General features: G+C 38.4%; 1 protein-coding gene across 3 annotated transcripts in view; it reads right to left on the reverse strand.

Annotated features, from left to right (window-relative positions):
• Window positions 1-25,992, reverse strand: part of SLC27A6 (solute carrier family 27 member 6) — a 411,258-nt gene that overhangs the window by 41,088 nt on the left and 344,178 nt on the right. For all 3 annotated transcript variants that reach the window (XM_086410493.1, XM_086410492.1, XM_086410494.1), the window contains 3 exons: window positions 19,495-19,698; window positions 6,326-6,484; window positions 4,911-5,035 (listed from right to left, as the gene is read on the reverse strand). In XM_086410493.1, coding sequence (XP_086266619.1) covers window positions 4,911-5,035; window positions 6,326-6,484; window positions 19,495-19,636 — 426 coding nt within the window. In that variant the 5' untranslated portion in view covers window positions 19,637-19,698. The remainder of the gene's footprint in view (window positions 1-4,910; window positions 5,036-6,325; window positions 6,485-19,494; window positions 19,699-25,992) is intronic.

The following is a 25,992-nucleotide window of genomic DNA, read 5'->3' on the forward strand; positions in this document are numbered from 1 at the left end:
AAGTACAGCAGGTTCCCTTTCATAATGAAGTCTTAAAAAATCTCACATCATCAATGCCAACATTTTCATTTTGCTACCTTCAAAAAAACACAGCAAACACTTAAGGGTTCACTTCAGGACTGTCTAAACATTACTAAATATTGTAATGTAAAAAAAATAATAATAAAAAAATTTTTTTAAAAAGAAAGTTTAGTATAATCTATACAGAATTGAATGAAGAATATTTAATATTTAATGAAAAATATTCAATAAATATATCAAATACGTTTAAAATGTTTTAAAATGTCTCTCTTCATGATGAGAGTTGAGCATAAACTATTTTGTCAAAGTTTTAATATTGTCAAAGTTTAATATTCAATGTTAATATTCACTATAATATTCAGAATCATAAGTATATTTTCTAGTTCCCAGTAAATTTCTTAAATTTTAAGAAAATAATATAAGGGAAATAGGATATAATTAATAGAAAACATACATACAAATGTACATATACTAAAGAATATAAGCTATGCTTTGAGAATGTCAAAATGTGGGTGTTCCACATTGAGAGCTATAGACAAACTATATAGTGTAAATGATAGACTATAATGTTAACTTGAAAAAGAGGCATAATACATATGCATCATAACAGAGGGCTTTGTTAATTAGGCCCCGTTCCCTGTACATTTTGGGCTCCAGATTCCTGCATTCAACTGCCTATTTTACTACTTAAACTGGATGTCTAACACACCAAACTTAACATGTCCAAAAGATATTTAATTTTCACTTCTTGAATCTCAGTTTTCCTTATCTCAACAGATAGTTCACAATTGCCTAGACATTTGAACTGCAATCTTCTTCACTCTTCCCTCCCTATTCCTGAACTAATGGGAATCTTATTATCTTGCTATCTTTCCTTCAAAATGGATTCCCGAATGGGTATATTTTCTAGTTTACTTTCATCTTTTCCCAAATGCTCTGAAGGGTACAAAATCCAAATTTCACCTCCAGGATCTACTGAGCCCCGTAAGATCTGGTCCATGGATGGCCCAGCCAGTTTGCATCTCATTAAACACTCAGTGGTGTGTCCGCTGTGGGCTGCGTTGTTTTCAGTTTATTCCATCATGACTGCAGTCCGCTAGCTTTGCCTTGGCAGTATCCCACCCACACCATCATGATTCCTCAGCTCTCAGGTTACCATGTCAGTGAAGTCTTCCCTGACCGCTCCATCTAATCAGCAATCCCTCACTCCTACCACTCATTGGTCTCCATCACCTCAAAAGGTTTTGTTTCTCCGTAATATTTATCATTATCTGTAATCACTTTTGTAATACTGGCGTGGGTTGCCATTTCCTCCTCCAAGGGATCTTCCTGACCCAGGGATTGAACCTGAGTGTCTCTTGTGTCTCTTGCATTGGCAGGCAAATTCTTTACACTGTGCCACCTGAAAAGCCCTAATATTAAGAAAATATAGGGCTAGATCTATGATAAAATGTATGATGGCCTTCAGTAATGTAGAAAATATGTAAGATTGGAAGATGGGGAAAGAGCTGCTTTTCTAGTCTCAGGGGAAGAAGATAATTCCAACACTCCATGACTAAGAGGAGCGAGTACCTCAGATACTTTTTTTTAGATTTTCTTTAAGGACAGTGCTGCTGCCAGCAGTTTGAGGCACATCCAAATGTTTATGCCAAAGGAAATTTTGTAACTAAAGTTTTTAAAAAGAGAAAAATGATGGGGTTGAGTCTGGGGGTGGATAAGTGCTTCCAGCTAGGGACAGTCAACTCTAGGAGGTTTTTATGCAACTACATACAAACACTCAACTCAGACTGTGGCTTCTGCCTTCAGGTGAATGTCCAGAATATATTACTTACCCTGAGATGGACAGCAACTCTAGATATAGAGAATATGTGGTTTTGCTTTCTTTTAAATATGTCTATTAAATATCTCTGGGGCTTAAAACCACATCTAATGAGACGTGCAATTTACTTCCTTTGAAGGTGTGTGGACTGTGTCACTTGTTAACTCTGTGGCCCGACTTGAACCCACTGCTGTGTTGGCTGCTCAGCACACACTGCCACTTCCTTTCAGGGAAGTTCATTGAAAGGAAGGAACACTGGGCAGCAAGAGAACAAGATCCCCTTGAAGGGATAAGATGTCATAACAAAATGACTTTCTTCTTTTCCCAATCTTTAATGCCAAGAACTGTTTGTACTCTGTCTGTGAGAAATCAACAAAGAAGATTAGGTAATACAATGTATCTCTGTTCAAAAAAAAATCGTTACGTTTTCCTTTCAGCAAATATGTTTATTTCCCTCTCTCCTCATCAACTTGTCTTTGGGTAAGTGCTTACAGATTATTTCACAAACATGAGTCTTTCCTCAAAGAACTTTAAGAATTAAAATAATTAACTAAACAACCAGGAGTTCTGCTCTCAATTCAGTTCTCTCAAATTTTCTTCAGCTACAGTATTTCTCCCAAATCAGCGCAGTACAAGTTTAGAGAAGAGAAAAGAATATTTCACCTCGCTTAAAAACGTCAAAGGAAAACATCATGAAAAAAGGCTTATAGCAAATATAACAAACTTAATTAATTTATTATACGAAATAGGAGCTCAAATGAATAAGATAAAACATGTGCCAAAGAGATAAATAAGTAAAAGAGGTATTTTAAAAGGGAGCTACAGTTAAAAAGCTCCCCCATTTTGCCAGTAATCTTAACAAAGAAATCAAAAATATGTTAGCTTCTAGTTTATTAAACTAGAAATAAAATTAAAACTCTTTTCCTCATTTTTTTAAAAAAGAAACAACATTCTTTGCTCGAACAATATTACTACAAAGCCCAAGCAAGTTGGGTTTCATCCACTATATCTGAAACAGTGAGCCAGGGAGACTGGTCTTTTCTCCCTGTTCTCCATCCTACAGGGACTTTTGCAGAAACTTACAAAGCATAATGTATTTTAAGTGTTACCCACGTAAATAAAATGTAAGCGCTACTAACAACAACAATGACAAAAACAACTAGTGTCTTGCTTTCCGTGAAGGACACTGGAAGACCCTTATTTTTAATACCACTCAGTATCAATAAGAGACTGTGCAGTGGGCATACTCCAAATTGTCAATGAGATTCTAAATCACATCAATCACTCTGAACAGCAATCTGGAAACATGCCGTAAAACTCACCAAAACGTCTGTGTTCTTTGACTACCTTCACTTCTGAGGCCCCACACCGACTATATTCCATGAGGATACTAAATATAGCATCATTTAAGATGGTAAAACTTATAGAAAAAATTTAATGAATGTATCCAACCATGTAATAATGACTTACAGAGCAAATGATCTTGCAAAAGTTCGTGTTGCTAATAAAGGATGAGAGGAAATAGGAATGTCTGGGGCCACGGTCTAGAAATGCTATGAAGAAGTTTGTTAGGTAGTGCTTACGATGTCCTGCACTGAAAAAGCCTTTCATTTTACTGGAGGGCATTAATTCCTCAAATAGTTCAGGTGTCACATCATCGAAAAATACAATAAAATCTGTAAGAAGAAATAAATCAGTCTGTACCCCTATAATTATTCTACTGGGAATCTTCAGGTAAGACCACAATTCTGACACTGGCAAACTCTCCTGGAGAAGAATAAAAGTCAAAAAGCTGAAACACTTTTATGAGACTCCTTGTCTAAGCCATGAACGTGGGGAATGCATAGGGATTTGAAGCACTCTTGACCAGACAAAAGGGTAGGATGGCCTCTCCCACAGGACACAGGTCAGGAGTCAGATGGGAGATCTCACGATGGTAAACTCCAAGCTTAAAATGACAAGCATTTTGTAAATAAGATTCTCCAGTTTCAGATTCTTCTCTGTGTTCTTTCTCCTGTGTAATTCCATATCTTTAATACAGTCTTATTTAAATGCCTCCAGTCTAGCCTCAGCTGTGCTGTGGGTAAGGAAGGATTACATGTCCATATTTTAGCTGCCAGAGAAGGCATTCCAGTCCACCATCCATGCCTTAAGCCAGGGTGAAGATGGGAAAAGGCAATGAGTGAGACATGTCTTAGAAAATGTGTTTCTCTCAAAGGTCAAGGGCAGGGCATCAGTCAGGCTCTGCTGCTCCACCTTGCATAGTGAGGCATCCTTTACTAGCACCCTTCAGGGGGCTGGTGTAGATTTGATTACAGAGTCCCTTCTTTGTAGCCTCAAGTATGTTTAGACCATCAGATAGTTGAAAAATAAGCATCTTGAAATACAAATGAGACCAGGAAAAGGACGGTAACTCCTGAAGGCAAAAAAGCAAACCAACTAATATAAAGACAGCCTTCAGGCTTACACAACTGTCCCTACCTGTCTGTTTTCAGAAGGGGTGATTTATCAAAAGGTCATGAAAATGACCACCTTAGCGGGAAGATAAGTGCAAAGTGCAAAGCAACATTTCTTTTTAAGTCTACAGCAAAACCAAACAAAAAAATGTTCTAATGTAATCACTTGTTCAAAAAAAAAAATAGAAAAACAAGTATAATCAGTGTCATTAGTTTTTGTGTTTTTTTTTAAAAGACCAACATTGTAAAAGATGATCTAATTCAACCCTTGGAATAACTGCTCTCTGTAAACAGAAAGTAATTTCATAATCAGATGCATGCTATGTTTATAGAAATTTTTTTGTTGTTGTTTACAGACATTTTAATCAGTATAAGCATGAAGTGGACCGGATTGCAAGTCTCTCTTCCCTTGCCTCAATAAAAAGCACATTAGTACATTCCTAAATAGCTCTTCTTTTATTTTCTTTGATTGTTTTATATTTATTTTATTTTGGGGTTTTGCATATATCCTTGTAAGTCAGTTAAACTATGTTCTGGAAAAAAAATGGAGTATAAGCAAACAAAAATTATTATCTCTCAATACCTTTTCTTTCTGAAATTACTTTTTCTCTTACCTTAGGTTGTTTGCAAAGGTAGCGACAAAGTTCTCCAATGTACTGAAACACAGTCACATTATACTTTCTGCAGTCATTCCAAAACTGGCTTGCTGAGAATTTCTTCCTTAACACACAAGTGGCACCTATGAGAAAAGGCATAAAAAGGCACAAGGGAGAAAATTCAAGGGCAGAATTAACATAAAACACAAATGACGTTGCTCCGTCCAGAAGAGTTTTGCTCACTTTCAAGGCTTTTATAATCTATCAGCGGCCATTTATATCAAGCTCATTTGAAAACATTAATCTTACAGTCCAATAAATCTTCTAAAAATATTCATGCTGTAATTCTATATTTGACTGTAGATATGCTTCTTACAATACATGGGATGAAAGAAGCAGTCAAAATAAACAGGACAATTATAAGTAGTAGAGAATGAATATAGATAAGGCTCATCCTTCTTCACAGAGACCAAGAATATTCACTTACTTTTGACCTTGAATATATACATAGTATTTATTTTTAAAAATTTTAAAGCAGCCTCATATATTTTGAGGTTGAGTTAGCAAGGTAGAATTAGTAAGAAAGCACCAACAAAAAGGTCCATTGATGACTGGAGAACCTAATTTTAACAACCTAATTTTAATAACAATTTTAAGTCATATGAATATGTTCCAAGGAAAACGCTAATGTCTTGACCTTCATCTTTATTTACTGTGGACATTTATCACATTTTAAACATACCATTCTACAAAATTACTTTATAGTATTTTATATATATATATATATATATATATAAATCATGATGAGTGATCTCTAAAAATTATTTCTGAGTGAGCTAGTAACAGACACATAATCTCAGCATGATTATCAGTGGAATATACTGAGTTGTCAGTTCCACTAAATGACTTCTTGGGTATCTGGAGTACAATGTTTGCAAAGATAACCTCAATAACTCCTCCTCTGCACTTACCTTCACAATGTGAATTTGACACTCTTTCTTTCAAGAAGTGGGGTCTATTTCCCCACTCGTCAAATCTTGATTCTGAGCTGGCTTGTGACTTGCTTTGATCAGCAAAATGCAGATAAAATGATCCATGTGACTTCCAAAGCTAAGACTTAAGAAATACTAGGCTTCTGATTGGGAAAGCTCCTACCTCCACTTAAGGAGGCAGGGCTTGGCCACTAAACAGTGAGAGATCACATGGAGAAGGAAATCCTGTCAACAGCCAGTTCCAACCACAAGGCCAAATTCCCACAGCACTGCTCTTTCCAAAGGGTGATGAAGCTGTGTCCTTTTAGTAAACATTTTATAGCTGTATAACATGCACACAATTACTCTGAATTCTACCAATAGCATTTCAAACTTTAATGAAGACAAGTTTTAATTATTAGACACTGTGAAAACGTATTCAAACAGACAATGAAAGCGTACCTAATTCAATACATCCACCAATTCCCACAAGAGATGCAGCACTATGATACAGAGGAAGAGTTATATAAATGATGTCATCAGGAGTACAACCAAAAGCCCATAATCCAGTAGAACTCTTCATAGCTGCCAGATGACAAATCATAGCTGCTTTTGGTAGACCTGGAAGAAAAGGAAGAAAAAAAAAAATGTAACAGAAAAGATACTGTGTTGGTATCAACTACAACAGCAACCAAGACAAAAATACATCAAAATGGTCTATATGCTTGGTAAAAGGGGCCATACAGACTTTAGCCAATCTCTAGAATCTTGGAACTACCCAGAGAATTAAAACTATAAAATTATATAAGACTTTGAAATCTCAGTTCAGTTCAGTCGCTCAGTTGTGTCCAACTCTTTGTGACCCCATGAATCGCAGCACTCCAGGCCTCCCTGTCCATCACCAACTCCCGGGGTTCACCAAACTCATGTCCATCGAGTTGGTCATGCCATCCAGCCATCTCATCCTCTGTCGTTCCCTTCTCCTCCTGCCCTCAATCCCTCCCAGCATCAGGGTCTTTTCCAATGAGTCAACTCTTTGCATGAGGTGGCCAAAGTATTGGAGTTTCAGCTTCAGCATCAGTCCTTCCAATGAACACACAGGACTAATCTCCTTTAGAATGGGCTGGTTGGACCTCCTTGCAGTCCAAGGGACTCTCATGAGTCTTCTCCAACACCACAGTTCAAAAGCATCAATTCTTCAGCACTCAGCTTTCTTCACAGTCCAACTCTCACATCCATACATGTCCACTGGAAAAACCATAGCCTTGATTAGATGGACCTTTGTTGGCAAAGTAATGTCTCTGCTTTTGAATATGCTGTCTAGGTTGGTCATAACTTTCCTTCCAAGGAGTAAGCATCTTTTAATTTCATGGCTGCAGTCACCATCTGCAGTGATTTTGGAGCCCAGAAAAATAAAGTCTGACACTGTTTCCACTGTTTCCCCGTCTATTTCCCATGAAGTGGTGGGACCAGATGCCATGATCTTAGTTTTCTGAATGTTGAGATTTACACCAACTTTTTCACTCTCCTTTTTCATCAAGAGGCTTTTGAGTTCCTCTTCACTTTCTGCCATAAGGGTGGTGTCATCTGTATATCTGAAGTTATTGATATTTCTCCTGGCAATCTTAATTCCAGCTTGTGCTTCTTCCAGCCCAGCGTATCTCATGATGTACTCTGCATATAAGTTAAATAAGCAGGGTGACAATATACAGCCTTGATGTAGTCCTTTTCCTATTTGGAACCAGTCTGTTGTTCCATGGCCTGTTCTAACTGTTGCTTCTTGACCTGCATATAGGTTTCTCAAGAGGCAGGTCAGGTGGTCTGGTATTCCCATCTCTTCCAGAATTTTCCACAGTTTATTGTGATCCACTCAGTCAAAGGCCGTGTCATAGTCAATAAAGCAGAAATAGATGTTTTTCTGGAACTCTTGCTTTTTTGATGATCCAGCAGATGCTGGCAATTTGATCTCTGGTTCCTCTGCCTTTTCTAAAACCAGCTTGAACATCTGGAAGTTCACGGTTCACGTATTGCTGAATCCTGGCTTGGAGATTTTTGATCATTACTTTATTAGCGTGTGAGATGAGTGCAATTGTGTGGTAGTTTGAGCATTCTTTGGCATTGCCTTTCTTTGGGATTGGAATGAAAATTGATGTTTTCCAGTCCTGTGGCCACTGCTGAGTTTTCCAAATTCGCTGGCATATTGAGTGCAGCACTTTCACAGCATCATCTTTCAGGATTTCAAATAGCTCAACTGGAATTCCATCACCTCCACTAGCTTTGTTCATAGTGATGCTTTCTAAGGCCCACTTGACTTCATATTTCAGGATGTCTGGCTCTAGGTGAGTGATCACACCATCCTGATTATCTGGGTCGTGAAGATCTTTTTTGTACAGTTCTTCTGTGTATTCTTGCCACCTCTTCTTAATATCTTCTGCTTCTGTTAGGTCCATACCATTTCTGTCCTTTATTGTGCCCATCTTTGCATGAAATGTTCCCTTGGTATTTCTAATTTTCTTGAAGAGATCTCTAGTCTTTCCCATTTTGTTGTTTTCCTCTATTTCTTTGCATTGATCGCTGAGGAAGGCTTTCTTATCTCTTCTTGCTATTCTTTGGAACTCTGCATTCAGATGCTTATATCTTTCCTTTTCTCCTCTGCTTTTTGCTTCTCTTCCTTTCACAGCTATTTGTAAGGCCTCCCCAGACAGCCACTTTGCTTTTTTGCATTTCTTTTATCTAGGAAGCTTCAAAGAGCCATATTTGCTATAAAAATGCCCCAATTACCCAGTTTTTTCTCTGGTTTGACCTATTTACTGAATAAAACTAAGGTCGTCATGGGATTTTTAGTGAAAGCAGCACATGTGACTGCAAACCCCAGTCTACAGTGACCTCTGGACACTCTTCCAGAGTGAGCTTCATGTCTGCCTTGTTGCTGCACCTGCTTTGACATTTTCTGACAGCCTTTGTGCTTCAGTGTCATCAACTGGAAGAGACTGGTCTCAGACACAAAATTGGCATGGCCTTGCCTACAATCCTAACTAAAATTCATTTATTAAGTTTTTTCAAAAGAAATTTCCGTGGCTCTTTATGATAGCTAGGCATCTCACAACCTGAAAGAGTTCCTTGTCCTCCACATGGATAGAGAATCCCTCCAAAATTTCTTGTCAAAGCCATTATAAAGATTTTGAGTGAGACTAGCATCCTTGATTCTTCATACTGTAATTGCTTTTCTCATCTTCGTCCAGAGAATCTAATATTTATGCATTTTCTGCCTCTGAGAAGTTCCTACCTGCTGATCTTCAGTTACCATATTCTGTACTTTCCATATTGTTCCTGATCTCATGGCAGCCCAGCTTTAAAAATAATTTTTCAGGTGGAGGTGTGTCAAAAAATGAAGGATGCTTTATCTAGTTATTTTTCACCTGTGTGCTTATGTCACTCCTGTAATGAGCTTTAGTAACAAACAAATTACTCATGTTTTGGTTCCTTTTTTGGTTAGTTTTAAGTGAATAATGATCTCATTAACTTATTATAAAAGTTATTATAAATTATTTAAGGTACTCAGACTTTTTGATAAAGGAGACAACAGATAGGAGCTTATCCAACAGTGAAAATGATCAAAGGTTCATGAAGCTTAAAGTTTTAAAGAAAGAGCCAACAGAATAAATGAAGCTTGTTAAAACTGCAACTTAAGAGTCTCTCTTGGAAGAGTTGGTTCATTACCATACTAAAGCCTTTGAGGGGCCTAACTGTACAAAAATGTTACTGTTTTTTTCAATGGTGTTTCTCAAACCCCTGTGGTCATAAAGCACCTCTTCAAGTTTAATTTTTTTTCTTTGTAGACATGAAGGGATATGTGTGGCACAAGCTTGGAAAAATGTTTCCTTAGATGGTCTCTGAAATCCTCTGCTTTTCTAACCTTCCGTGGATCCCAAGCATTAAAACTCCACACGCCCACAGATGTGGGGAGACCACTGTGATGTGGTCCAGGCATAAAGGTGGGAGTGAGGCTCTGTCCAGTGAATTGGTGATTAGCAGGAAGAAGGAAGAAGATATGCTAGTAAGAGAAAACCAATTTATGAGTAGGGATGAAAAAATCTGGGAATCTGGGGATGATTTTGGAAAAGGGAAAGAACCCCTAAGATTAAGCAGGCAAGACAAAAGGAAATAAACTCAATGGTGATTGCAACCAGTCCCAGTGCAGCCTGGAAGGCAGGTCCATCTTTTTCCTCCTTCCCCTGCTTGCAGGAGTGGCTGACCACAAGGCTGCTGTCCAGGGTTAAAAAGCCTTTCCTGGAGATCTTGAGGCACCTAATGAAACTCAACGAGCCACCTCGGAAGTAGATACTGGCAGACTGAACACATACATAGGCCCTTAAAGCAAAAAAGAATGGAATTGGAGGTGATAGCAACACGATTTTAGAAAGGCAGGTGGACAACTGACACATCAGACCCAAGAAGACAAGCCTGAAAGAAAGTTGATTTGCTCCCACAAAGTCCCAGCAAGGCTCAGAAACTTGGGGACTAGGTACCTCCCAGAGTGGAGTATCAATATGGAACTATAAAGAGGGAGCTAAATGGGAGTTCTGTTTAAGAAGCAATTCCACCAGTCACAAATAAGGGAAGGCTCTCTTGCTCATCAAGATCTTACAGAATCTCCCAGGTCAAAGACACGAATGGTATAAAAATTGACCTCAGTTTTTCCTTACTCAGAGACATTCTAAGTTTGTCCCTAGGTTGATGAATATAATATTTTGGTGAGCTTCACAGTAGCAAAACGATTAGGAAAGGTTTGATGTCATCCAAAGGGCTCCCATACAACCTGCTTGAAAGGGCCAGTGAGCAGACTCTGCTCCCATCATTTTTAACTTTTCTAAGTCTCACTTCTTTACATCACTCCCTAACTTGCATCAACACTTACTTCATTATCAACATTATAAGATTTTTTGTTTGAGAAAATCTGCTTGATTTTTATGATAATGGGCAATACTAATATAAATTCTCATGATCATTACAACTACTATCACTTAATCCAGCTCTGGGTTTTGAGCTGCAAAACATCAGTTTAGAGAGAGAGAGATCAAGGAAGAGAGAGAGAGAGATGCTTTTAAATAAAAAACATCAATTCAATCTTTAATGAGGCTCAACATGAGACAGGCTAGGATCTGGGGCCTGTGATCCTTTCCTTGGGCTGCCTGCACCTCAAGTGACAGAATAGAAGAAACTATAAGGGACTAAAAACCGCTGCATGTACAATTGAGGCAATTATGAAAAACATGCAAAAGGGGCACAAATCAACTGCCATTTCTGAGGTGCCAGGAGCAAAAGGAGGTTACTGTCCATGATGCCTGTAAACAGCACCTCCAAGGGGGTGGGCAGACCACTTAAGCTACCCCTGCAGCCCCGCCCAACAATCCACCCCTACCCGCACCCCATTTTAGGAACCAGCCTGCCCTTCCTAGTTAGGGAGCCAGCAGGAGCGCTTGTTACTTGTTTTTACTTCTCTGTGCTGCGGCAGCATGAGTCCCAATCAAGCCTTGCCTGAATTCCTCATCTGATCCCTTTCTGTTTTCTATTGATTAAAGAGTCCAAGGATCCTAGTCTGTAGCAAATGTGATTTTGCTACATTTTTTGACAGTTTTGTATTTATAAAGCATGACATCTACTGAATGCCCAATTCTGTATGTTGCTTTGCTCTCTATAAGACCCCAAGTTGCTCAGAACTTTAAGCTAAAGAGAGATGATATTTGTGTAACTTTTCCTGTATAGGATCATTCACAATCCAAATTTGAAAGAATGTCAATAAATGCTTTTTACATTTTAAAATGTAAAAAATAAAATGAAATTACCGCACCAGATTGCTTCCCCCACACTGGTAAAGATCTGATATGTATTCTCTGGAAAAAGATGAGCCTCTGGAAACATCAGGAAAGAGAGAGACTGAACATATCACGGGAATAAGAGAAAGTGGGCATTCTCCTCCAGGTCCTTTTTTATAGTTTACTAGTTTTCCCTTCAAGGTTCTGGTCTGAGGAATATAAAGCACCTAGAAGTAAAACTGATAGTCATGAATCTGCCAAGAAAACGTCCTGGACACTGAAACTAACCAGCTCACAATCCCACTCAGTCACACAGAGCTTCCAGTTAGGATTTGGTTTGTTTTGGTATGTGTGTTTTGACGGCTAAACTTTAAACATGAGCAGCCAAAGGTCAACAGATATTTGAGGAAATCCTCTAAAGAACAGAGGTCACTGTAAAATAAAAGGTAAAAGGTCATTAGAGAAAATAGAGACAAGGTAGAGAGGAGAAATTTTAAAAAAAAATATTAATATTCTGAGAGGTATGAGACAATGAAGTATCAAGAATACAAAAATAACATGCTACAAAATGAGAAATATTCAGAGAACATAGAGCTAAAATAGAAATCTCTCAAAAAGTAAACCCATAGGTAAGAGAAGGAAAATAGGATAGAAAAGATGAGAAAATTAATAACAGTTCAGGGAGGCCAAGCTTTAAAAAGTTAGAGATCCAAAGATAAAAGAATGAACAACAACAAAAAAAATAATAGAAGGAGAGAATGGGCAGAAAAACATAGAAATAAAGAAAAGAATATGCAGACATCTTTAAAAAATTTTTCGAGTACCTAGAATTGCAAGACATGAGTTTCTAGATTTAAAAGGCTGACAAATTTACCAGCAAAATGGATAAATAAGACTAGTCCCAGTACAAATAATCTTGAAATCATAGAATACTGAAGGCTCATGAAATTCTAAAAATTCCTCCCTTTTGCCACCCACCACCCCCACCCCTGCCAAAAGAAAGAAAAACAACACCAGGTTGACGTAAAGGATATGAAAGCAGAAGAAAAAGACTTCTCAATATATATACGGGAAGACAGAAGGTAAAAAAAGCAATGCCTTCAAACCCCTGCACCAATATCATTTCTTAACTAGAAAAAAAAACATTCAAGCATGTGAGAACTTCAACTTACCTACTAACAAGCAGCTGCTAAAATAAGTGCAGTGATAAAATGAAAAGTAAACAAAGGAAATAAATTTAGAATCCAAGAATCAGGGGATTGGAAAGAAGGTCTGAAGGGAATTCTCAGGGTGATGGTGAGAAATGAACCCAGGACATGTCAAGATTGAAATCGTAGGGAGGAAAGCTTTGCGAAAGATGTGATCGAGAATTGACGTATATACACTAATACATATGAAACAGAAAACTAATGAGAACCTGCTGTATAGCCCAGGGAACTCTACTCAATGCTCTGTGGTGACCTAAATGGGAAGGAAATCCAAAAATGAGGGAATATATATACACATCTAGCTGCTTCACTTCACTGTGTAACAGACACTAACACTACAATGTAAAGCAACTATGTTGTCATTGTTGTTCAGTTGCTCAGTTGTGTCGGACTCTTTGCAGCCCCATGGACTGCAGCATGCCAGGCCTCCCTGTCCTTCACCATCTCCCAAAGTTTGCCCAAGTTCATGTACATTGCATGGGTGATGCCATCCAGTCATCCTCTGATCCTTCTTCTCCTTCTGCCCTCAGTCTTTCCCAGCATCAGGCATTTTTCCAATGAGTTGGCTGTTTGCATCAGAAGACCAACATACTGGAGCTTCAGCTTCAGCATCCGTCCTTCCAATGAATATTCAGGGTTGATTTCCTTTAAGATTGATGGGTTTGATCTTCTTGCTGTCCAAGGAACTCTCAGGAGTCTTCTCCAGCACCACATAAGGCATCAATTCTCTGGCATTCTGCCTCCTTTATGGTCCAGCTCTCACAACCATACATGACCAATGGGAAGACCACAGCCTTGACTACATGAACCTTTGTCCACAGAGTAATGTCTGCTTCAACACATTGTCTAGATTTGTCACAGCTTTCCTGCCAAGGAGCAAGTTTCTTTTAATTTCATGGCTGCAGTCACCATCCTCAGTGATTTTAGAGCCCAAGAAGGGGAAATCTGTCACTACCTCCACCTTTCCCCTTCCGTTTGCCATGAAGTAAAGGGACTGAAGACGCTTACTCCTTGGAAGGAAAGTTATGACCAACCTAGATAGCATATTCAAAAGCAGAGATATTACTTTGCCAACAAAGGTCCACCTAGTCAAGGCTATGGTTTTTCTGGTGGTCATGTATGGATGTGAGAGTTGGACTGTGAAGAAAGCTGAGTGCCGAAGAATTGATGCTTTTGAACTGTGGTGTTGGAGAAGACTCGTGAGAGTCCCTTAGACTTCAAGGAGATCCAACCAGTCCATCCTAAAGGAGATCAGTCCTGGGTGTTCATTGGAAGGACTGATGTTGAGGGTGAAACTCCAAAACTTTGGCCACCTCATGCGAAAAGTTGACTCATTGGAAAAGACCCTGAAGCTGGGAGGGATTGGAGGCAGGAGAAGGGGACGACAGAGGATGAGAGGGCTGGATGGCATCACTGACTCGATGGACATGAGTTTGGGTGAACTCCAGGAGTTGGTGATGGACAGGGAGGCCTGGTGCGCTGCGATTCATGGGGTCGCAAAGAGCTGGACATGACTGAGCGACTGAACTGAACTGAAATGAAAGGGATCAGATGCCAAGATCTTAGTTTTTTAATATTTAGTTTTAATCTGGCTTTTTCACTCTCCTCCTTCACCCTCATCAATAGGCTCTTTAGTTCCTCTTCACTAAAGAACTAAAGAGGAACTAAAGCAACTATACCCCAATCAAAACAAAATAGAACAAAAACAACAGAAAGAATATAGGCTTGACAAAATACAGACAAGCTTTTCAATGTCTAAAGGTGAGTTACTTTTTGATAGAAGGATGGGTACAAACTGGTCATAGATGTAGAGAAAACTAAGCAAGCAAATGAAAAAACAGATGATCAATTCCAGATTGGGGAGAGTTTTACATGAAAGGAAACAAATATAATTTTATTATACTATAGAAGGCAGCTAGAAATAGTTATGATACTGATAACTACCAAACTATCAATACTAAGTTATGATATGGATAACTAATCAAACCAATATTTATGATGAAACAATATATAGAGTGATGTCAGAGAGAGAAAGTATGTGTATCAGAGGAAAAAATCTGAGTTGGAGGGAGAGAGTGGTAAAGAAAGAAGATAAAATTTTCATCTTCCATTGTGGACAAGCAGTACCTATTTTTTGGGGGTGCACCTATGAAGTACCCAATAAAATTCTCAAGCTATTTAGATATATGGAGATGATTACAGAAAGATCTGTGCTGGTGAAGACTCTTGAGAGTCCCTTGGACAGCAAGGAGATTACATCAGTCAATCCTAAAGGAAATCAACCCCAAACATTCAATGCAAGGACTGATGCTGAAGCTGAAGCTCCAATACTTTGGTTATCTGATGCAAAGAACCGACTCACTGGAAAAGACTCTGATACTGGGAAAGACTGAAGGCAGGATGAGAAGGAGTGACAGAGAATGGGATGGTTGGATGGCATCACTGACTCAATGGACATGAGTTTGAGCAAACTGCAGAAGATGGTAAAGGACAGGGAAGTCTGGCATGCTGCAGTCCATGGGGTTGCAGAGTTGGACACGACTTAGTGACTGAATGACAATAACAAGAAAAATACCGAATGCAATTGGTTTGAGAATAGGTTAGCAGGGTACTTCTCTCTAATATTTCTAAAACTATTAGCATTTTCATCTTTGTACTGTATAACTTTAATATGAATAAATATCAAATAAAATTAATAGTGCTTTTGCTTTCAGCCTGCTGTGCAAATGTATCAAACACTGGTTTTAATCTTCAAGACGGGAGCTGTTAATAGTCTGCTCCCCACTATTCTCTTTGGGGTGAGGAGGGTTGCAGGGAGAGGAGAGTGGTAAAGACTGTTTTGAAGACCAGAGTCACTTTTTATAAGAAAACAGCATAAAGACAAATTGTCAAGTACCTTCTGTTGGAAGTTTTCAAAGATAATTTCCAAAATTTTATTGTCTCTTTCAAAGTTAAGTCAGGTCATCTTTATGCTGACAACTTGATACACATTAGCATTTCCCAGTTCATTTATAAGAGCTGTTTTAAACAGAGTAACAACAACAACCTGAACCATGAACTTCCTGATGTTCAAGCTGGTTTCAGAAAAGGCAGAGGAACCAGAGACCAAATTGCCAGCATCCGCTGGACCATCAAAAAAGCAAGAGAGTTCCAGAAAAACATCTATTTCTGCTTTATTGACTATGCCAAAGCCTTTAACTGTGTGGATCACAATAAACTGTGGAAAATTCTTTAAGAGATAGGAATACCAGACCACCTGACTTGCCTCTTGAGAAACCTGTAGCCAGGTCAGGAAGCAACAGTTAGAACTGGCCATGGAACAACAGACTGGTTCCAAATAGGAAAAGGAGTACATCAAGGCTATATATTGTCACCCTGCTTATTTAACTTATACGCAGGGTACATCATGAGAAACGCTGGGCTGGAGGAAGCACAAGCTGGAATCAAGATTGCCAGAAGACATATCAATAACCTCAGATATGCAGATGACACCACCCTTATGGCAGAAAGTGAAGAGGAACTAAAAAGCCTCTTGATGAAAGTGAAAGAGAAGAGTGAAAAAGCTGGCTTAAAGCTCAACATTCAGAAAACTAAGATCATGGCATCTGGTCCCATCACTTCATGGGAAATAGATGGGGAAACAGTGGAAACAGTGGCTGACTTTATTTTTCTGGGCTTCAAAATCACTGCAGATGGTGATTGCAACCATGAAATTAAAAGATGCTTACTCCTTGGAAGGAAAGTTATGACCAACCTAGACAGCATATTAAAAAGCAGAGATATTACTTTGCAAACAAAGGTCCATCTAGTCAAGGCTATGGTTTTTCCTGTGGTCATGTATGGATGTGAGAGTTGGACTATAAAGAAGGTTGAGCACCAAAGAATTGATTCTTTTGAACTGTAGTGTTGGAGAAGACTCTTGAGAGTCCCTTGGACTGCAAGGAGATCCAACCAGTCCATCCTAAAGGAGATTAGTCCTGGGTGTTCATTGGAAAGACTGATGTTAAAGCTGAAACTTCAATACTTTGGCCACCTGATGTGAAGAGCTGATGCTGGGAAAGATAGAGGGCAGGAGGAGAAGGGGATGACAGAGGATGAGATGGTTGGATGGCATCACTGACTCGATGGACATGGGTTTGGGTGGACTCCGGGAGTTGGTGATGGACAGGGAGGCCTGGTGTGCTGCGGTTCATGGGGTCGCAAAGAGTCGGACACGACTGAGCGACTGAACTGAACTGAACTGAACAACAACAACAGAAAAGTACCACGTATCTCCAGGATAAGAGAGATTATTGTTAGCCTCCAAATAGAAAAAAGGAAAGAACAAAGTAAGAAAACTTTACTATGCAATAGTAGTTTTGCTTACCATACTACCTGTGCATAAGAAATAAGTACGCTTACACTGTTGGTGGGAATGCAAACTAGTACAGCCATTATGGAGAACAGTGTGGAAATTCCTTAAAAAACTGGAAATAGAACAGCCTTATGACCCAGCAATCCCACTGCTGGGCATACACACCAAGGGAAGGGAAATACACAAGGCATACACACACAGAAGGGAAAGAGACACGTGTACCCCAGTGTTCATCGCAGCACTGTTTATAATAGCCAGGACATGGAAGCAACCTAGATGTCCATCAGCAGATGAATGGATAAGAAAGCTGTGGTACATATACATGATGGAGTATTACTCAGCCATTAAAAAGAATACATTTGAATCAGTTCTAATGAGGTGGATGAAACTGGAGCCTATTATACAGAGTGAAGTAAGCCAGAAAGAAAAACACCAATACAGTATACTAACGCATATATATGGAATTTAGAAAGATGGTAACGATAACCCTGTATGCAAGACAGCAAAAGAGACACTGATGTATAGAACAGTCTTTTGGACTCTGTGGGAGAGGGAGAGGGTGGGATGATTTGGGAGAATGGCATTGAAACATGTATAATATCATATATGAAACCAATTGCCAGTTTAGGTTCGATGCAGGATACAGGATGCTTGGAGCTGGTGCACTGGGATGACCCAGAGGGACAGTATGGGGAAGGAGGTGGGAGAGGGGGTTCAGGATGGGGAACACGTGTACACCCATGGCGGATTCATGTTGATGTATGGCAAAAGCAATACAATATTGTAAAGTAATTAGCCTCCAATTAAAATAAGTAAATTTAAATTAAAAAAATAAATAAAAGATAAAACGTAAATCTCAAAAAAAAAAAAAAGAAATAAGTACCAAAACTTTTGAAGTGAAGTGAAAGTCGCTCAGTCAAGCCCGACTCTGCAACCCCATGGACTGTACCCTGCTTTTAACACATCTCAGTTCAAACTCCTGGTCATCTTCAAATTAATTACAAAAGTTTATTCAAACTACCATTAATACCATTCAATTTTTCTCAGAATCAATTAAGTTTAACATTTCTTTTGAATTCCCAGGTAGTTTCATTATTCTTTGTGTCGCAAAGAGTGTGTGTGTTGTTTACCTGATAAAAGGAAAGTTAGTTTCTTGATTCTTATTTGTAACCTCCCCCAAACGTGCAAAGATCTCAAGATTTCCTATTTCTCACATGTTCCAGTCAACCCAAGGAAAACCAGGAGAGCTTACTACAGGTTTTTCAATGGTAGCTCTATACTTGGATTGTGTTTAGGAATTAACATTTTATACAAGAATAGAGAAACCTGTTTTAAAGTAGACTAATGGATTTTTTAATTCAGAAGGATGATTACAAACATTTAAACATCTTTTCATTTATATATCGGGCATCTAAGGGAGGCTAGCAAAGATCCTGCCAAAGAAGCAGTCCAAATTTCACACTCTGAGTAACTGGGCTGGATCAAGTCTTCAGATATTCCAGTGCCATTTGTACTACCAAACTTGAAAATCTTTCCACTTGCAACAATGGCCAAGTGAACACGGTGACTTGCCAAGCTAAAGGTAAAGCTATTACATTTTCCATCCAAGTTTGAGAGTTCAAAGATCTAAAAAAACCCAGGTTTTCTTGGATACATGCTTTCTCAGATTTTTGGTAGCTATGAAACTGAGCCCCACTAAAACCAAATTCTTTTACGAACTCTCTATCCAAAGCTTTGTTCCCTTTCTTGTCCCCTCTGACCTCAATCCCCAGGGAACTGAAAGGTAATCAACCAGCATCAGATGACTAAATGCTATTGCTGATGACATAGATAAAGCACTAAAGTGATTATCACAGCTATTGTTAACAGATTGTTTCTCCAGGGCAAGATGAGCTCACAGACCCTCAAGCCAAGGACCACCTTGCCAGAGAGTTGTAAACCAGAGTCATCCTGACTCCCCAAATTGTCACAGAACTGTCACAAGATGATGACTAACCCTAGCTTCTTTATTCTTCTCCTTTAAGAAACCCCCAACTCAAAGGTCAAGTTGAAGTGGATCTGAGGCTTGGTGGGCTGCAATAAATCCTTATTTTTCTGCAATCTCCTGCTATCAGAGTTTGGCTTTCTATACCTTGGGTACTCAAGTCCTTTGCTCAGTTACAGCTACACACGGCAAAGATTTGTCCAAACTGGTTGCTTTTCAAATATAATACACTGCATTCTTTTTAAGTTTCACGAACAAATGGATCATACCTGTTGTTCCAGAAGTAAAAATATAAAGATAAGGAGTCTTGGTGTTTGAGATAGCATGGTGGCTGCGTGGCACATGACAGTCAGATGCTGTGCTCAGTTTTTCTTTGAGTGAAATTATGCCTTGTGGAACAGAGTCTTTCATTGCCCAAATGCTGATACCTTCTGGGAGTCTTGGAAGAATGTCTTCTATAGTTTCTAGAAAACCTAAAAATCAAAGGATTAGGAATAAGTAAATAAGACATAAATCTCAAACCACTCACCTTGTGTGTTCTTTTGCCTGTTGGAACAGGGATGAAATGTAAATACAATGCCAACTTCCTTTTCACATTGGATAAGTAACATCCTAGCCATTTTATGATTCTGTTTCAACATGACCAACTTAAAGGAAAATCTAGTTATTACCTAATTTCATCAATGCAAAAAAACCAATTCAAACTGAAATTTGGAGATCCCATTATCCAGGCTGTGTTTTTTTTCCCCTCAATTTTTTAAATAAAACTCTGTTTCTGTAATTTGCCTTAAATTTAAATTCTGGACACTGCCCTGAACATCTGAACATTCTTTCTGAACATTCTTTCTGAAATACAACTCAGTATCTCATTATTCTAAAAAGCCATCTGTCTGTCACTGCTCAGCTCCACTGTAATGCAACAATCCAAGAGAAACATCTGACTGCTCCGGAAGCACAAGATTCCAGATTATGGATTCACAAGAGTCTGCCTTAGATGCCATTTCAGAGTGAAAAGTTAAAGGAGGAGATTTAGAGATGCTCTTTCCTCTGGATCAGAATTATTAAAGGTAAAAGGTCTTTGAAAGCAAAAGAAGGAAAAGAACACTTTCCAGAAAAGGTGGCAGGATTCACAGTGTACAGTAGCAGTGCGATCCAAGGCCTCAGTAGAACCAGCATCAAGCAAAAAAGAAGTCAAAAGAGTAGAAAACTGCAAGCGCAGGTGTCTTCAGGCCTGAAGAGCTAAGGCGTCTTCACAGTATCAAGGGTCTGGGTTGAAGTCCAGGCTTGAGAAAGGCAAAGGGATACTCATCTCAGGAATCATCTACTGTACAGATAACTAAAGCGTGATTGTATAGGGGAGACTGTGTTGAGGACCTCTGGGAGACTGACTAGACCTTCTTAATCTGACCTGCAATGTAGGAGACACTGTCATCTCTCCAGGACAATACTGGTAGAAAAGGAGGGAGCTGGAAGGTGGGTGCAAATCCTTGAGGAGGAAATATTTAGTGTGAGGGTACCTGGCACTCTATGGGACACAAAAGAAGCAGAGCATCATCATTCCTGGATGACGTGTAAGTGAGTGAGGCATCTTTTTTTTTTTTTTTCCCCTAGAGTAGACAGACAAACAGTTCTTAATATTCTTTAAATTCTTTTAAAATGTAATGCTCCCTTCCTTTAACATGGATCTTTAACCATGTCCTCTTTCATGTTCTACATGGGTGCTGCAGTTTTATTTTTTGAGATAAAAGGGATTTCTGAGTGCTACATTATTTATCTTAAAATCTATGTTAACATCCACAGGGACATTAAGCAGTGGCCTTTTGGAGTTAATGTGAGGAATGTTTAAGATCACCAGCAACCACCAGAAGTTATGAAGACGACAGGGAAGATTTTTTTTTCTTAGACCCTTCAGAGGGGACATGGGCCTGCAGATACTTTGATTGTATACTTTTAGTCCCCATATCTGAAAGGGAATGAATTTTTGTATTTTAAGCTTACCCAGTTTGTGTTATTTTATTACAGCAGCCCTGGGAAGCTAACTCAACCAAGGTCACAAGTTGGTGAATAGAACTGTTAGTCTAACCTAAGTCTAACTAACTCTAAAATCTATATATTACCTCATAAATGAAGCCAATGATAAAAAATACAACTAAATGTAAAATATACCCTGGTCAGAATGGTAAAGTCCACATAATTATAGACCTGTCCATCTAAGTACTTTTTAAAAATACTTTTTAAACAAGAATTAAAAAATAATCACTAGATATATTCTATTTTAAAGTTAAATTCAGGGTGCTGCATTAAACATATTTCTGGAAATGTAAAGAAGTGTCTGGTTCTTTCAAAAAGCTATCTGTCAGTCCTGACTCAGGTCTACTATAAATACAAAACATTTGGAAAAAAACTCATGATTTACTTCCTCAAAATCTATAATCCAGATTGATTACAAAGAAGCAGCAAGAGAAATATGTCAAATTGGACTAGGAAACTCACAAGAAAACTAAGGAAACACAGAAAAATGGTAAGGAGTTGACATGTTAGGATTGGGGAGGCAAATTGGCGATTGAAATATTTTTCATTAATTTTTATTTTTTTTAACAAATTCAAATAAAATAAGATGTCAGATTCCAGAGAAAAATCTTTCTCTACTGAGCATACACAGCATATTGTTCTATACAGATTGCTTTGGTAAGAAGAAGAAGTGAAAAAATCATAAGGAATGCTGGGGGAAGGATGAGTCATAAATAAATGAAAAAGCAAGACAAACAAATGATCTGGACTTTGTATTTTCTCTTAATTTTTAGCACTAGATTTTGCTTAAATGATTCTTTCCGGCATTTTGAATGTATAAGTACAAGTCTGAACTAACCCATTTCATTCCCTTAACTTTAAGTCTGTCACCTGGAACTGTAAATTAACAAGATAAATTTTATATGTTCTTAATAATATATGTGTCTAAATTGGCAAAATAGGTGCCAAGAAAGTTACAATATGATTAACTGTGGATCAAAATCTTTGTTGGAACTGTAGAGTCTAAAAAAATCATAGTATTTACTAAGAGTGATGACCTTTACAAGAAAAAGGAAGTGAGTGGATTTCTAGGAATCAGAGGAGATACAATTTAATCTCCTTCATGGATTATAATGAAATTGACTTAGCTGAGACATTTAGAATTAACAAACAGAATTTTATCTAAACAAGTTATTTCTTTAATAGTGGTAGGAAGTATGGATGAGGAGAGTGAAAATTGAGATAGATATTTGAAAAATCTTGTAGGGGATAAAGGATCATTATTTACTTGTCACTGTCAGGCTTTCTCGATAAAATGGCAAGTTTTAGTGTCACTTTGTAAATTTTACATATTTATTTCTGCCCCCCCCCCCCAAAATAGCTTTTGTTTAAATACTTCATGAAGACTTGGCTGTGTTTCGTGAAGATTTACTCTTAGTGAAGTGTCCTACCACTGAAAGCTACAGAACTGTAAGCACCTCAGAAGAATAATGGCTGTCCTGCTCTGCCCTTTCACCAGCTGTGCCTGGCACACAATCATAGTTGCTGGATATGGAATCCAACTCATGGGATCCACTGTAGGTGCAGGTAGTAATAGTAAGTTACCATAAGAAATTGAGACAGATGAAAATTCCATGAGATTTAACAAAGTCTACAACACAGGAGAAGACAGAATCTCTCTTTTCAAAGCAATACATTCTTCCAAGAAATACACACTGTTTCTCGCATGCATTGGTTTAGGTGGGGTTGCAAGCATAAAAAGAGGTTAATTACAATCTCTGCTTATAAACATTTACCACTGTTTGTACAAATTAATTTCTTGTTTCTATACCATTGCTATGTTTCATTCACATTTCTGAGACTATGAAATCAATGAGTAAAAATGTAATATATTCCTTGAATATACCATTAGTGTGAATTATGTTATTCATTCTGCATTAAAAACTTTTTTTTTAATTGAGGTATAGTTGATCTACATCGCTGTGTTAGTTTGTTTTTGATGTACAGTAAATGATTCAGTCATACATACATATATATTCTTTTTCATTATAGCTTATTATAAGGTATTGAATGTAGCTTCCTGTGCTATACAGCAGGACTTTGCTGATTAACTGCTTTAGGGATAGTACTGTCTTAATATATCCCTTCCCTCCTTTCCTCTTTGGTAACTGTAAGTTTGTTTTCTATGTCTCTGATTTTGTTTCTGTTTTGTAAATAAGTCCATTTGAATCTATTTGAAGCACTTTTTAGATTCCACATATAAGTGATACCATATGATATTTGTGTTTCTCTGCCTGACTTACAGACATTGTTTTAAAATTATCTTGTGCTGTGCTCAGTCGCTCTGTCATGTCCGACTCTGCAACATCGTGGACTGTGGCCCACCAGGCTCCTCTGTCCATGAGATTTTCCAGTCAAGAATACTGGAGTGGGTTGCCATTTCCAACTCCATAAATAACTTTATTCTACATAAAACAAACTAATATTTTCAATGGTAATTGCTCATAGCATAGTGTTTTAAAACACTGGCAAACATTTAACTTTAAACTTTTAGCCCAGGACCAGATGGCTTCACAGCTGAATTCTACCAAAAATCTAGAGAAGAGCTAACACCTATCCTACTCAAACTCTTCCAGAAAATTGCAGAGGAAGGTAAACTTCCAAAAGTCATTCTATAAGGCCACCATCACCCTAATACTAAAACCTGACAAAGATGCCACACACACAAAAAAGAAAACTACAGGCCAATATCACTGATGAACATAGATGCAAAAATCCTTAACAAAATTCTAGCAAACAGAATCCAACAACACATTAAAAAGATTATACATCATGACCAAGTGGGCTTTATCCCAGGGATGCAAGGATTCTTCAATATCCACAAATCAACCAATGTAATACACCACATTAACAAATTGAAAAATAAAAACCATATGATTATCTCAGTAGATGCAGAGAAAGCCTTTGACAAAATCAAACATCCATTTATGATAAAAAACCCTCCAGAAAGCAGGACTAGAAGGAACACACCTCAACATAATAAAAGCTATATATGACAAATCCACAGCAAACATTATCCTCAATGGTGAAAAATTGAAAGCATTTCCCCTAAAGTCAGGAACAAGACAAGGGTGCCCACTCCCACCACTACGGTTGAGCATAGTTTTGGAAGTTTTGGCCATAGCATTCAGAGCAGAAAAAGAAATAAAAGGAATCCAAGCTGGTTTTAGAAAAGGCAGAGGAACCAGAGATCAAATTGCCAACATCTGCTGGATCATGGAAAAAGCAAGAGAGTTCCAGAAAAACATCTATTTCTGCTTTATTGACTATGCCAAAGCCTTTGACTGTGTGGATCACAATAAACTGTGGAAAATTCTGAAAGAGATGGGAATACCAGACCACCTGATCTTCCTCTTGAGAAATTTGTATGCAGGTCAGGAAGCAACAGTTAGAACTGGACATGGAACAACAGACTGGTTCCAAATAGGAAAAGGAGTACGTCAAGGCTGTATATTGTCACCCTGTTTATTTTACTTATATGCAGAGTACATAATGAGAAACGGTGGACTGGAAGAAACACAAGCTGGAATCAAGATTGCCAGGAGAAATACCAATAACCTTAGATATGCAGATGACACCACCCTTATGGCAGAAAGTGAAGAGGAACTCAAAAGCCTCTTGATGAAAGTGAAAGAGGAGAGTGAAAAAGTTGGCTTAAAGCTCAACATTCAGAAAATGAAGATCATGGCATCCGGTCCCATCACTTCATGGGAAATAGATGGGGAAACAGTGGAAACAGTGGCTGACTTTATTTTGGGAGGCTCCAAAATCACTGAAGATGTTGGCTGCAGCCATGAAATTAAAAGACGCTTACTCCTTGGAAGGAAAGTTATGACCAACCTAGATAGCATATTCAAAAGCAGAGACATTACTTTGCCAACAAAGGTTCATCTAGTCAAGGCTATGGTTTTTCCTGTGGTCATGTATGGATGTGAGAGTTGGACTGTGAAGAAGGCTGAGCGCCGAAGAATTGATGCTTTTGAACTGTGGTGTTGGAGAAGACTCTTGAGAGTCCCTTGGACTGCAAGGAGATCCAACCAGTCCATTCTGAAGGAGATCAGCCCTGGGATTTCTTTGGAAGGAATGATGCTAAAGCTGAAACTCCAGTACTTTGGCCACCTCACGCTAAGAGTTGACTCATTGGAAAAGACTCTGATGCTGGGAGGAATTGGGGGCAGGAGGAGAAGGGGATGACAGAGGATGAGATGGCTGGATGGCATCACCAACTCGATGGACGTGAGTCTGAGTGAACTCCGGGAGTTGGTGATAGACAGGGAGGCCTGGCATGCTGCGATTCATGGGCTCACAAAGAGTCAGACACGACTGAGCGACTGATCTGATCTGATCTGAAATTGGAAAAGAAGAAGTAAAACTCTCACTGTTTGCAGATGACATGATCCTCTAAATAGAAAACCCTAAAGACTCCACCGGAAAATTACTAGAGCTAAGCAATGAATATAGTAAAGTCGCAGGATATGAAGTCAACACACAGAAATCCCTTGCATTTCTATACACTAATAATGAGAAAATAGAAAGAGAAATTAAGGAAACAATTCCATTCACCATTGCAACAAAAAGAATAAAATACTTAGGGATATAGCTATCTAAAGAAACAAAAGACATATATATAGAAAACTATAAAACACTGGTGAAAGAAATCAAAGAGGACACTAATAGATGGAAAAATATACCGTGTT

The sequence above is a fragment of the Bos grunniens genome, chromosome 7 (genome assembly GCF_055505025.1).
Source record: "Bos grunniens cultivar Pamir isolate PY7600 chromosome 7, Bosgru_T2T1.0, whole genome shotgun sequence".
NCBI lineage: Eukaryota > Metazoa > Chordata > Mammalia > Artiodactyla > Bovidae > Bos > Bos grunniens.